The sequence below is a fragment of the Branchiostoma belcheri genome, unplaced genomic scaffold (assembly GCF_001625305.1).
Source record: "Branchiostoma belcheri isolate BF01 breed outbred unplaced genomic scaffold, Haploidv18h27 scaffold66, whole genome shotgun sequence".
Classification (NCBI taxonomy): Eukaryota; Metazoa; Chordata; class Leptocardii; order Amphioxiformes; family Branchiostomatidae; genus Branchiostoma; species Branchiostoma belcheri.
This window is the reverse complement of record NW_017804309.1, coordinates 155,696-169,279: the sequence shown is the minus strand read 5'-3', so window position 1 is coordinate 169,279 and position 13,584 is coordinate 155,696. Positions and strand designations below refer to the sequence as shown.

At 42.8% G+C, this 13,584-nt stretch overlaps 1 protein-coding gene and 1 long non-coding RNA gene across 2 annotated transcripts in view; both read left to right on the top strand.

Moving 5' to 3' along the window:
- LOC109483793 overlaps positions 1–1,681 on the top strand; it is a 3,961-nt gene extending 2,280 nt beyond the window's left edge. The window contains exon 2 of the long non-coding RNA XR_002141035.1: positions 1,554–1,681. This is a non-coding gene — a long non-coding RNA (uncharacterized LOC109483793). The remainder of the gene's footprint in view (positions 1–1,553) is intronic.
- Positions 1,682–3,938: 2,257 nt separating this feature from the next.
- The window catches only part of LOC109483656 (protein capicua homolog), a 17,872-nt gene continuing 8,226 nt past the window's right edge, over positions 3,939–13,584 (top strand). Inside the window, exons 1-11 of the mRNA XM_019786690.1 lie at positions 3,939–4,102; positions 7,215–7,491; positions 7,661–9,227; positions 9,555–9,707; positions 9,928–10,027; positions 10,321–10,408; positions 10,689–10,871; positions 11,141–11,309; positions 11,717–11,835; positions 12,917–13,046; positions 13,315–13,572. Coding sequence (XP_019642249.1) covers positions 7,273–7,491; positions 7,661–9,227; positions 9,555–9,707; positions 9,928–10,027; positions 10,321–10,408; positions 10,689–10,871; positions 11,141–11,309; positions 11,717–11,835; positions 12,917–13,046; positions 13,315–13,572 — 2,986 coding nt within the window. The 5' untranslated portion in view covers positions 3,939–4,102; positions 7,215–7,272. The remainder of the gene's footprint in view (positions 4,103–7,214; positions 7,492–7,660; positions 9,228–9,554; positions 9,708–9,927; positions 10,028–10,320; positions 10,409–10,688; positions 10,872–11,140; positions 11,310–11,716; positions 11,836–12,916; positions 13,047–13,314; positions 13,573–13,584) is intronic.

Here is a 13,584-nt window from a genome sequence, read left to right as displayed (position 1 = left end):
AGCCAAAGCTTACATCTGCTTGGAGATTCTGACAGTTCCCCAATGGTAGATCATGAGAATGCTCAGCCAAACTTGAGCCATGTCTACAAAAGTACAATGTTGTGTACTGTTATAGAGTCATTGGTAGGTGAATGTCACACCAACCAAAAACCTCACTAGTTTTGCTTATCCACCATTTCACTCCAGCATGATGCTAGCACCAAGTCCTAGAACTGTACATATATGGAGTGCCATTATCTTGTTGGTGTGATGTTTTATCTTTAATCAATTTACTTCAGTATTTATGCCTGATCATTTACCAGGCCCAACCTATATGCAACTTTGTCCACTTTCCTGCTGTATTGGTGTGTTGTGGGGTCTGTGCCTATCAATAGTTGCAATAGAAAGATGTTTGAGCGAGATAAGCCTGCACAGGGATGTTTCCTGATAGTGGTTGAAATGAAACCATGGCCTTGTTGTTTCCTTTTAACCTCCTTGCAGATGTTGGTGTGGAAAATAATAAATCATTTTCTAAAAGGCTAGCTATTATTCTGACAGCATTCTAACCCAGGAAAGATCTGCCAGAAAAGCTGGTCTGTTGGAAAATGTCACAATTTTCTACCCCAAAATCTGCTTTGAGATTAATTTTCTTTGCCATAAGGCCACACCAATTTAATATCTTGGTTAACGGATTCGCCCGCTTCATTTTTTTCTGATTTGCAAATATAAATAAAAATTCAGAATCAATTGCAAAATGCTCATATTTTGCCCTGAACAGTTGAAAGCAGTCCTTTTTGCCCTAGTTGTTAGTTATTCCATCTTTTAATGCAGTGGTATCATTAAAAGTTCAAAATTCATTCTTTTAATTTTGAACCAGCCTGGTATGTTGACTTCAATTTGGCTCCTATCGTACCATTTTGGGCCATAATAGGATGCCTATGCCTGTTTTTATTTTAATTTTTTTTTCGCCCGCCCGCTCCATTATTTTTCTTCAAAAATCCGTTAACCAAGAAATCAAATTGGTGTGGCCTAAGTGAAGCATCAGGTTTGTAGGGGCTAAGATTAGGAGGTGGTGTGAAGTGCTTGTACAAATGCAAAAAAAAAAATAATAATAATAATAAAATAAAAATAAAATGTGATTCTTTTTTTACCTCTGATGCATAACCAGTGTTATGAAGTTACCTAAGGGTTGACGTAAAAGTAGAGGGTGGAGTTTGTATGACATAAAACAGTGCTCTGGAATTAATGGAGTTGAGTTGAGGACTTGAGATTGTTGAAGAAGAGAGCAGAGTTGGTTTATTTGTTACTACATTTTAGCAGGTTTGCATCTACAAATGTCGAGCCATGTTGAAACTTAAAGCATCAATATGCTTACTGATAGAACATTTCCCATTAAACCTTTGTGCAACAGTTAAAGATAGCCAAGAATAAACGTTGCAAGATGTATTTTCTTCCTATGGTGTTGCAAATTTAATGTTCTGTCAAGAACATGTGAGTAGTAATTGTAGAGGATATGGAGAAAATGGGGTAACGTAATAACAGTCCCTCTATATAAATGCCAAGCTATAGCTCAGGTATTCGCCAACAATGTCAAACAACTGGCCAGCCTACACATTATACCAGAGTCATGTCATGCACTACATTGTGTGTTCAACTGTGACGTTCTATCTGTAAGCCTTGAAATAAAGAATGCTGGCCAACACACATATGGTTTGTGGTCTGTTATTATCCCTAACTGCTACACAAGTAATACAGCATTCTTTATCTGGTGGCATGGCTCGGGTAGTCTTAGAGGTTAGGGTTGTTAGACTAAGATGTTTGAGGTTTAAATCCCTAACAGGTCCCAATGTAGTGACCTTAAACTTGGGAAAGGCACTTGATGTAAATTTCCTCACTCGACTCAGGTCAAAATGAGTTGGGGACATCCTCTCTCCGCAGGGGTCCAGTGTTTGAAGAAAATATTGCCAGGGAAATAGAAACAAATTTTACAGAAAAGTCCAGCAAAGATAGAGACCACTAGAAAAATGTAAAAAAATTCCTCAACATTATGCATAAAATAATGACCCTACATCTGCTTTGAGACGAAGCTTCATTACTGCAGTACTGCTTATATTTCCATGGGGGCTCTTCTGTAAATATGATGAAATGTGCAAGACAGCTGTGATGTGACATATGATATCCCGTATAGTATACACTTCAAACAATACGTTGATTTTATAACTATTCAATATAAAATTACAATGATAGGGTGGTGTAAAATACTAGTACTTGGAATTTGAAATTAAATCAGGAGAAACTTGGCTTCTATCAGGCTTTGGAAGGCGTCTGGAAAGAGTAGAAATTGGTAAAATAGACAAATAAACATGCCAGTGGAGTTAAACGTTGGTCCGCCAAAGGGGACAGTTTGTCACTCTTTCGTGGACCAACGTCCTTGACAACCTCTAACATGGCCCATTTCAGAGGCTCTCTCCGAGCCTGGTAGAGGCTAGGAGAAAGTGAAGCCTCTCTGAACTTTTTCTGAGGTCCTTTGTGTGATAGGGTCTTTTTCACCATCAAACCGCTCAACCAAAAGTCTCGGGTCCTTCGGACGACCAGCCAAAGTTGTACACGTCTCCTAAAGAAAGCCAACATAAAGGAAAAAAAAAAGAAAAACCAAAACAGTCATAACACACGCTTTGACTTAAATGTCAAGTTTTCAACATACATTATAAATAATACTAATAGTAGTACTTCAAACATAACCAGCGACATGGGCAATGATGACGTTTGGCATTTTGAACGAGGCACTGATCAAAAACAGTTTTTAATACATTAGTTCTCTCTTCCAGGTGTATATTAAGTGACTTAAGTGGCCGGTCATGTTGAGATCGATATCCTATAGACTGCTCTTCCACTCGTTAAATATTTGTGCGTTCTTCGTCGAATTCTTGCAATTCAGCTGGAAGTTCATTCTCAGTAGTAGTACTAGCACGTGTTAATTATTCCAAGCAAATGTTTAAGTCCAGTCCAATAGTCTACGCTTGTTTTTCCTGACGTTTTGCACGGCTTTCTAGCGACTTGTGTCTTTGATAGCTCTTCGTCTCCCAAAAGACATAAAAACGCTGACCATTAGAAAGATGTACAAGATCTTGCCAGGACAAAAACACAGAGCCGCACCTTACGTCTGCTTGGAGATCAATGAAAGTCCGATATAAATACGACGGTCCGCTCCTGCCCCATAAACTAATTTCCAAGCAGACGCTGTGAGTGGAAACCGTCATGTTTTCTACCACCGTGTGTCTGAAAAGCAGGGTAGCCAGATCTGAGACGCAATTGGCCTTACCCCAACTCTCACCCCGGCTTACTCTCCAAGCAGAGGTAGGGTCGCTCGGTATTTTGGCAGTACTTCCCCTTAAGGGGAGGAAGACCAAAAAAAAAAACCGTAAAAGTAGAAAGACGTATTAAAAACGCGAAAATACTGCCAAAATACCGAGCGACCCTACCTCTGCTTGGAGAGTAACCCCGGCTGGGGTCGGGTCATGGTAGAGCACGCATGCACGCAGGTGACATTCCGTCTACGTCTGGCATTCCCTTCGGCCTTCCCTAGCTCAATGAGGGGCTGTCCAGTGTCTTGGGGTGCAGACACAAGGCGATGTGATCACATTGGCAAACTTGCCAACATACCAACTTCGATCCATTCATGCACGATTCTCAATGACCAATACCGGGCAGTTTTAACAAAAATAACCGTTTACGTTACATTGCGTCCCACCTGCATTTGTCGATATTCGTACCAAAAGCGATGCTACGGGGAAAATTTGTGCATCGTCCTGGCGTACTTTCAGCTTGGAAGCCAATGCAATGTAGGAAATCTCTGCATATTTTAATGTCCTGAATGAATGAGCTGATTGAAGCGTTAGTTGTTTGGGGGCAATCCAGGCTGTCAGTAATTCATTGATAGGCGGCGCTGCGGAGCATTTCCCTGTTTGTTTCATGCAGCGCCCACCAATCAACATCGGCGCCCGGCACAGCCTGCTTTGTGATGGAAACTGATGAAAACGTAGTACGTGATCTGCGATCTGCAGCTCGGGTCGGTCGTGGGGCTTACTACAAGAGCTGTTTCGCCGAAGTCCTGGAAATGTAGGTGAGACAGAGCGATTGCAAGATCTCCCAGGGTCTGGCGCCCGGTTTGGGTCACAAATAGCTGGCGTTGCTGTAGTATTTGCGGGGTTTTGCTGGTTACGAGTGTTACGCTGCATGCGATCGATTGTAGCTGCCATGATCGCCTTTACTCCAGCTCGCTTCTGTCTGCGAGCAGCGCTTCCTGGATCCCCTAGATCACCCTGGTGTCTCCTGTGCAATTAACAGAAAAACACCACGATCTACATACTGCTGGGTAGATTCAATATGCATGCAGAGACGTCAATTTTCCTTGCATTACATGCTAGTATTCCGGTCACTCGCAGGGTTTTGCTGGCGGAAGGGGGGGGGGGGGTGCTCAAGTTTCAATTGCAAACCCCATGCATAGATGTCTGGTTTATAAATGGAAGGTCGTGGCAGACAGTTCATACGATGCAAATCGTCCAGGAGGCGTTTATTATGCATACAGAGACGTCAGGTCTACGAAGTAAGCATGCATACCCATGCAATATTATTCCGACCCACAAGTATGTATCAAAATCTGTCATCTTTGGATCATCAGAGCCAGCTGGTCGATATGTTAAATAACAGTTAATATTAAACAACATGTTAACTACTAGCGTGAGGTCAGCAATGGTTTGCTGGCTGACAGATTGTCAGTGGTCTGCAGAGAGCTTGCACCACACACACATTAGTCAACACATTCTCCATGAATGAGGTCAGGTGTGGCAATTGTAGAAAAACAACCCAGATTGTTGATACAGGTGAAGTTGAATAATGCTTGATCAAGTTGATGCCATCATTACTTGCATGATCAATGTATGTGTTTGTGTACGTGTATGTGTATGGCTGTGTGTGTGTTTATGTCACAGTGTGCATGTATATACTATGTGTGTGTGTGTGTGTGTATGTGTGTGTGTGTGTGTGTGTGTGTGTGTGTGTGTCACTGTGTGTGTGTGTGAGTGAGTGTGAGTGTGTGTCTGTACGTGTGTGTGTGTGAATGCGTGTGTGTGTGCGTGTGCGTGTGTGTGTGTGTGTGTGTGTGCATTTTTTGTGTCACCCCTCTCCCTCCCAGAGGTCCCTTTGAAGTCTTCCATACATCATGCCCAGACCTGAATTCCTAGTGCATTCAATACACAAGCATGTATGATAAAGAAGCACTTAAATTTTTGTGTAAGTCAAAGAGTTTGTGGTTAAAAAAGTCATAGTAACACAATGGAAGACAGAGCATATTATTAGGTTCATGGTATATGATCTGTTTGTGGCGAGAGGTCACAGCAATTTTGGTGTTTGTTACATACACATCTCAGCCAAATGACAAATGCATTGAAATCCTTAGATTGCTTAATGAAATACTTTTTGTTTGGAACATTTAGAGCTGAATCAGATATGTATTTGCATAAATGACAGTACATCTTAATCGTTAATGAGTTCATATGAGATAGCATACCAGGTTACAGACTGCTGACCTTTTGAGGTTTTAACTTGTGCAGGCTAAGGGGCCTCTTGAACCTTCCCTATTTGGGGGTTGCTAGCAGCAATCATTTTTATTTGGCCAGTTTATGGTCAAATTTCTCATCTGAGAATGTAATTAGTTTATGGACCAGACACAAATTATGTGAAAGGGATAAATGTATTGTATACATTCTGCTATCACCTTACAATCATCAAGTTTCCCCCTTGCTATGTTTGTAAACATATTGTGCTATAATTGTTTTATATCATGTTATAAAATAATTGGTCCTTAATGTGTCCTGGAAAAATGTAATTGCTGTTGTGCTCATGAAATATGATTTGAATGATTTGTCTAGTCATGTAGTCATCTGTATGCAGTGAACATAAACCCCTGCTGTTGAGATGAGTCAACATTGGACATCATTATAATATTTGGTTTATAGGTTATAAAAACAACTGGAAAATTGAGGTAAAAATCGTAACATACAGCAAATGAATATTTGCCATATATTAGATGTGTTCAGTGTCTACTGAAGCTATATTATAACTCAATCCCTGACTCGTATGAAACCATGTTATTTAAGATTTCCTGAAATGGCTGCAGACTAGAAGTTCAACTGCAGTTATAACTTATGATAGTGAGCATTATGCCAGTGCATTTGGTAGTGTGCATCAAATTATAAATTCTCCCAGTCTGATGACACAAGGCAGCTTTTACAGGGACTTAAAGATGACAAATCTGTAATATTAGCACATGCTAGGCAGTGCTGCACCTTACGACACTTCCAGACAAAATTCTTGCTACATCTTTCTATTGTAAAATAGATTAGAATTGTCAGGCATAAAGTGCATGTTTACATCACGGCTCAGGTCAGGTTTTTGCTTGAGACTGAGAGGTAATCTTTGCTACCAACCAAAGTTCAATGTTCCATGGTAAATAAACACAATTTTAGAAAAGGGCACAGATCATGTTGCTGTATTGTCTGCTACACTTTAGCGGTATCCTGTGTAGTGTCTACAGGTTTGAAAGGATAGGCCACAAACCTATACAGCATGACCTCTGACCTATACTTTTTCCTGGCCCTTATCCTGCCATCTATTACTCAGGCAGGCCTTCCCACCCATAAATACTAGTAAGCTCAGTTGACTGTCAGCTGGTCCATAGGTACAAATATAGCCTTACATGCTGTCCAAGGTATGGGTTGCCCCGTTGGTCTGGGCCATTCACTTAGTGGTTCATGAAGTTGTCAACAAAATGGTTTGCAGTGCTCAGGACAAAAACATTTCCTTGAAAAGGGTGTGTATTTATGAACGTAAAATCATTGCACCTGTGTGTATATTTACTTAATTTAGGCAATAGAATGAAAACTAGACTTAAGTGGTATTGAGGGAATTGGGACATGAAAAAAGTGCTCAACACTGAGGTTGACCCAAAGGTCAAGTTCTGACAACATTGGGGTTTATTTTTGACACTGTGGAATGAGTATTGAGGGACAAATGTTAAAGTAGGAAACATACAACCATATGTGCTAGTGTGGAGGATCACCTCAAAATAATGGCTGAGGAGATCATGTATTGTTTGTTTATGGAGATTCTCCATTTAAGTAACCTGGCTTTGCAACAAGTTGATAGTAGATGAATATGTTTCTTTTTGTTTTCAGAAACTGGCGAAAGGAGTGATTATTGAGGTCCGTACAACTAAAGTGCAATGCTACAGCAATGAAAGGGAGTGGAGACAAAAGGAGGGTAGATCGGAGATCAGCTGGCAGCCGAGCATCAGAAACTGCTGTACAGAGTAGAACTCTGGGATCTGACGACAGTGATGACAACAGTAACACAGACGTGTTGGTGGGAAGACACAGGAAGTCAGGCCGGGTAGGACGAGCCCAGCAGGCTCACAACTCCAGAAACACCGAGCAGTCAGCAAGAGGAAAACCGGTTAGTGTTACCTTTTTTGACAATTCTAGGAAAACCCCATGTGGTTGTAAACTTTTGTATGTGCCACAAAAATGTTATGATACAGGCAGTGATAATTTTTGTGTGTCAAACTATGTTAAAACATTGCTAACTATAATGTCTTTCTCTTCTTCATGCCCTTGTCCTCCAGTCTCGTGTTCTCCACCCAGACCCTGTTGCAGCAGTGGTGGAGGCTTGTGCAGAGGCACACGCTACCTCTGACACCCTGTCCGACGATGAATTCAAGCGTTACGATGCCGGTTTTGAGTCTGACGACGTTTTTGAAAATGAGGGCATGTTAGGAACCTCCCAAAAGGAGGAACCAACGCTATCCATGTCTTCACTAGGCTCCACGGGGCAGAAGAGTCCCTCCAGGAAAAGAGACAGTCACATGCGGCCAGCGATGATCCGTCCTGATGGAAAGCGGAGCTCTTCCGTCTCTCCGAGCAGCCCACAACTGAAATACAAGAAGGGTGACGTAGTGTCTACTCCGAATGGTATCCGCAAAAAATTCAACGGCAAGCAGTGGCGTAGACTGTGTTCCAAGGACGGCTGCACCAAGGAGTCACAGCGGCGGGGATACTGCTCTCGACACCTGTCCCTGCGTGGGAAGGGTTTACAGTCCAAGGGAAGTTTGGGAGGTGCAGAGAAGGGAATGTTGCCGCCTGCTGAGGCACGGTTACAGGTTGATACTGAAGACTCGCTCCAGTCTGGTCGTGATCGCTATGCTGCACTGGACAGAAAGCATTCGGACATGGACGAGACTGAGGCAGCAAACATGCTCGTCTCTCTCAGCAATTCCCGTTCGGCCACCCCCTGTTTCTCCCCCCACCCCGGGACACCGCTGCCAATCTCTCCCGGCTCCCACTCCTTGTCCCCCATGATGGGTTTCCATCCGGTCAACTTTTCCCCAGTGAACGTGCAGCCAGCACCTCTGGGTCAGCCTGAGCTGGTGTCACCCACCTTCAAGCAGTGGGGTCCCAGCTTTGCCAGAAGCACGTCAAAGTCAGTCCCGCCTGTGCTAGAAACAACCACCCCACATTTAAAAAGCAGTCCTCCTCAGAGACGTCAAGATGTAGGTGTGATGGTGTCGCCCAGTAAAGTGAAGGCTGATGCCATCATTAGCCCTCCTGCCCGTTATCAAGACATGACAGTTACACAGAAGACTACCTTGCCCGAAACCATCTCAGATCACAGAAACAGCTCAACGTTGAACTCGCCCAGTGTTCCAGGGAGGGACTCAGGCATGGTGTTCAGACATATCCCATTTGAGCACCACCAGCCTGTAGTGAGACCTCCCCACAAAGAAACAGTGCAATCAGTTATTCCTACACACCACAGAAGACACCACCGATCGGCTGAGGAACTTGGTCGGAACCCCCGCCAAACCTCCTCAGACCATATCCAACAGACTGAACGCCAGGCACCTGTGAAAGTTAATATTACAGTAGCTCCAGAGAATCCGAGTAGAAGCTGCCCACCTAGGGTAACTGCCCCGAGCCTTCCTGCCTTGAGCAGTAAGAACTATTCGGCTTGTCCAAATCAGCCCTTGTCCACCCAGTCCACTCAGACGACACAAACACAGTCCAGACAAGAACCCACGACTCACCCACCCCCGCTAGCACTCCTTCTGCCCGTCATGAACCCGTCTCAGCCTACCCCAGCAGAAACAAGACCACAGAAAAGTGCATCACCTCCAGTTCTCAAGCTCAGTCAAGGTCAGTGGGGAGGGGGGCAGTGATCTGTAGTGATCTTATTCTAACACTTGTTTGCTGTTCATATCGCTTCCCTGATGAAGAAAGAGCCTGGCACCAGTCCCCATTCAAATCTTGACCTGTACATTATCAAGTAGTGCGGGTTTAGAATTACCTTGTAACTAAGTTGTGACAAAACTTCTCACCAAATCCAGAGCCAACCACCATACTGTTAGAAACTGATAGTCTTGTGTAACTTAAAGAAATATCGCTCTTCACTACAGCTGCCCAGATACTAGTAGCATAACAGTAGTTGTACAATTATGTAACACCCTATACTCCCATTTTCAGTGTATAGTAAAGCTGAGCCAGTGGCTGTACTAGTGTATCCTTGGCACTGCCTACTGCCAATACTTCAACCTTGGAACTCATCAAGAGAAGAGCAGCCACCAGCAGCATTTACAACAACACAACCTGCACCTGACCAAGAAGAGAAAACAACAGGTGAATCATGCTTCTAGTTCTAGCAACACTCCTACTGGTAAGGCCTCTAGAAACCTGATGGCCAACACCTCTAACTCAGAAGACTTTTAATGATAAATAAAAAGTTCATGTTGTCGTTATGTTATTAAAGTTGTTCCCCTGATGCAAACCATTGTATGATGTATATATATCCAAGTCTTAGTCAGTGAAACATGTTGCTGACATATGAATAACTTTGCAGATGAAGACAACAGTGAACTGTCAATGTGTCACCCCCGAAGGAGAATGTCTGTAGGGGCAGGAAGTGACCTAGAGCTTGATGTTGGGATCATCACAGAAAGGTGAAGGCAAAAATCAGATTTGTTTTGTTGTCAAGTATTCGTCCTCAGGGCTAGCACTTTGTAATAGCCATTTGCTAGTTATGCAGACCCAGCTTTGCATGTATGTTATTCACTGATGAAGTGTTAAATGCATGAAGATATAAAGATCAGCCTTATATTTTCATCAACTGTGTCATGATGTTTGCCCAGAGTGCTTGTTACCTGTTTCAACAACTTTATACAGAGAATATAAGTTTAATACAATTATGACAGATACAGTTATTCACTTTGATTGTTGATGTTATCCTGTTCAGAAAGCCACCATCTGCAAAACGACGAACACAGTCCTTGAGTGCTCTGCCCAAAGACTCAGACTGTAAGGAAGGAAGGGGATCAAGAAAGGTAGTTACATACACTAGACTTGCTGGATTTGCTATAACGTTACTTCAATGTGTTGAAATATTCGTAGTCTGCATGGCAGTGTCTGTAAATGTGTGCTTTGTAAGATACACCTACATGTAGTTTGAGATGCATATTGATACAATAAGTAATATTTATGCCATATAAACTGGCAAAAGCAATCAGTGATAAAATGGGTCATTTACCAAAAATGGAAGCGTTACAAGATAACTTTGTACTGTTGAAAACTGATCCAGTCATTTTCCTGTCATATTACCTGTAGAAGGACAAAGACCACATCCGTCGGCCAATGAATGCCTTCATGATCTTCAGCAAGCGCCATCGGGCACTTGTGCACCAGCGCCATCCCAACCAGGATAACCGCACAGTCAGCAAGATTCTGGGAGAGTGGTGGTATGCGCTCGGACCTCGAGAGAAACAGAAATACCATGACCTTGCCTTTCAGGTGTGTAGAATTGACAATTAGGTACTTACACTTAAACTTACCATTTACAGTGAGCACTCAAGGGAAGACAGGTGGACACTATATACAGGATTCTTAATACTTGGGTGTATGGGGAAAGTAATCTAAGGGACAACTAAAAAGTGACCACAATTAGAGGGTTGAAATTGACTGGTCTCCTGTAGTATGAGGGTCATACTGTGCTATCAACAATCTCTATTCAGAAAGTAGGTTCTCCTTAAGTTTTTTCTTTTTTATCATTACATGCACAGGTAAAGGAGGCTCACTTCAAAGCACATCCTGACTGGAAATGGTGCAACAAGGAGAGGAAGAAGTCCAGCAGCAGTACAGGCAGCGGAGGGCGTCGCCAGGAGCAGGAGAGAAAACTGTCGGATGACTTGCCTTCATCACCATCAACAACTCAAGCACAAACATCTAGTGGTACAACTTGTCATTGTCTTTCTACAACCAGCATCAGGCTGCTATCCTTTCCTGTTTCTGTGTAGAATGTTTATCAAGTGACATTATCGCTGTGTCTGCCACCATTTTGGTGTTCCTGTTTGCATTTCAGTGAGTCATTATAAGCTCAAGAATTGTTAAAGTGCAAAACGCAAAATGTCAGACTCTGTATTCTTGAACCATGGATGACCCCTTGAAATGCAAATAGGGACACTAACATGATGGTCAGCCTGCTTCGTTTGAAAACCCTCTGTATCATTATATGTTGTTAATTTGTACCTACCTTGACCTTCTGTAAGACTAGGTGCTACCTTTTGTACAATTGTACCCCAAACAATCAGCACAACTGTCTCAGCAGTGTGATAATCAAGCATGTTGTTCATTTGCAGGAGAAACAGTAAAGACAGAAGCTGCTGTCCAGGTCACAGCTGTTCCTGCCTCTGCTGCCAAGTCCGAGGACCTACAGGCTGCACAGCAGAGCTCAAAGGACCACCCCGGCATAAACTATGTATGGTTACACTATGATATCCTGGGTTCTCAGCTATACAATCAAAGGGATATTATCTGCCAAAGTTTTGTTTGCAAATACAAATGGTGTTGGTGCTAGTGCCAGTTGCCCATAGAGGTACATACCACATGGATTTGGTAAGACATTAATCATGCAATTTGTATCTTTGTTATATTTTGTCTGAATAGTCTGATCCTTGCCTCCTCCCTCATGGCAGTGTCCAGCATAAGGAAACAAATTCAAAACCAAGCAAATATATGGAATAAACTAGAAAGGCCAATATTTGCTTTGGAGCAAATACAGCGATGGGTTCACCACATTTTACCACATGGCAGGGAAAGAATGAGAAACACAAGGGAAAACAATGATTTACATTGATATAACTATAATATGAAGTAACATACAACTAAAACAACAGTTGGATAGCTATTCCCTACTTTATTGGTTAGGATTTTTAATTGCATAATGCAAACTGTTGATTTTCAAAATAAATAAAAAAACGTTCATGCCCCGCATTCCAATGCTGGAGCAGAAAAGCTTGAAATACCTACCAAAACACTTGAATAAAGACATACTGTTAGTATGGAAATGCTCTGTGCAGGTGTTAATCAAGTTAAATCCCAACAGCCAATCAGCAAGAAATGCTCTGTGCAGGTGGAAATGCTCTGTGCAGGTGTTAATCAAGTTAAATCCCAACAGCCAATCAGCAAGAAGTATAGAGGAAAGCTGCATGCCTATTGGTTGATGCCCTGCATTCCATTGTGATGACTCATGCCCAGACGTGGTAAACACGGCACACTAACACAGTAATACATTTGCTATAACACAGCCAAAAAACTCAAATAAAACCATTCTAAAAGCCTGTATCACAAAAATTTAAAAAACGCCTAGGGGTATTTGCCCACTGTACCTCCATACCAAATTTCAGGACCTTAGGCCCTAAAATGAAGACGCTGAATCCATTTAAAAAATGGCAGGAGGAGGAGAAGGAGGAGAATAAACATCAGAAAAAGCAATATGGGTTCACCACCACTTCGTGGTGTGGTGAACCCATAAATAGATCCCACACTTTCTCCCCCAGGCTGGTAAAGGCGTGGTCATGTCTCAGGGGCCATTCTCAGGTCGCGGCCGGTCCAGACTGGAGAGTGAGGACACCATCAGCGATGACGAGCAGATGATGATCTGTGAGGAGGGAGATGACGACGTTTTAGGTGAGCTTTTTCTTCCTATTTTTTTTGGCCCACTCTGTCTTGTTATTTGATTTTTCAAAATACAACACAAAGGACAAAAGAAAAGTATGGCACATAGACAATGTTATTCTAAAGCCTTCTCAAGAATGTCTTGAACATCTGAAGTGTGCATACCTCAGAGATTACTGATTCTATTGTTTCTAACCACCATTTTTTTTATGTGGTGGTCTATTGTACCTGTGAGATCTATGAAAGTTGAAGCTACTTATTTCTCACTTGGTACCCACAGTTGACCCTCCAGGCCAGGATCCTGACATCGACCTAAAGTGTAAGGAGATGGTGACAGAGAGCGACAGCGGGAGCCAGTCCGAGGATGAGGTCATGATCGAGAACAAGATCTTCCCCCAGCAGCGCTTCTCCCCCGCCATGAAGCCTGCCCTTCCTGCTGACATCACCTTCCGTCCCAAACCTATCAAACTCAGACCGGAACCACAACAGGACACAACATACAAGTCAGCAGAATGGCAAGCAATACGGAAACACAAGGGCCCATTTCTGT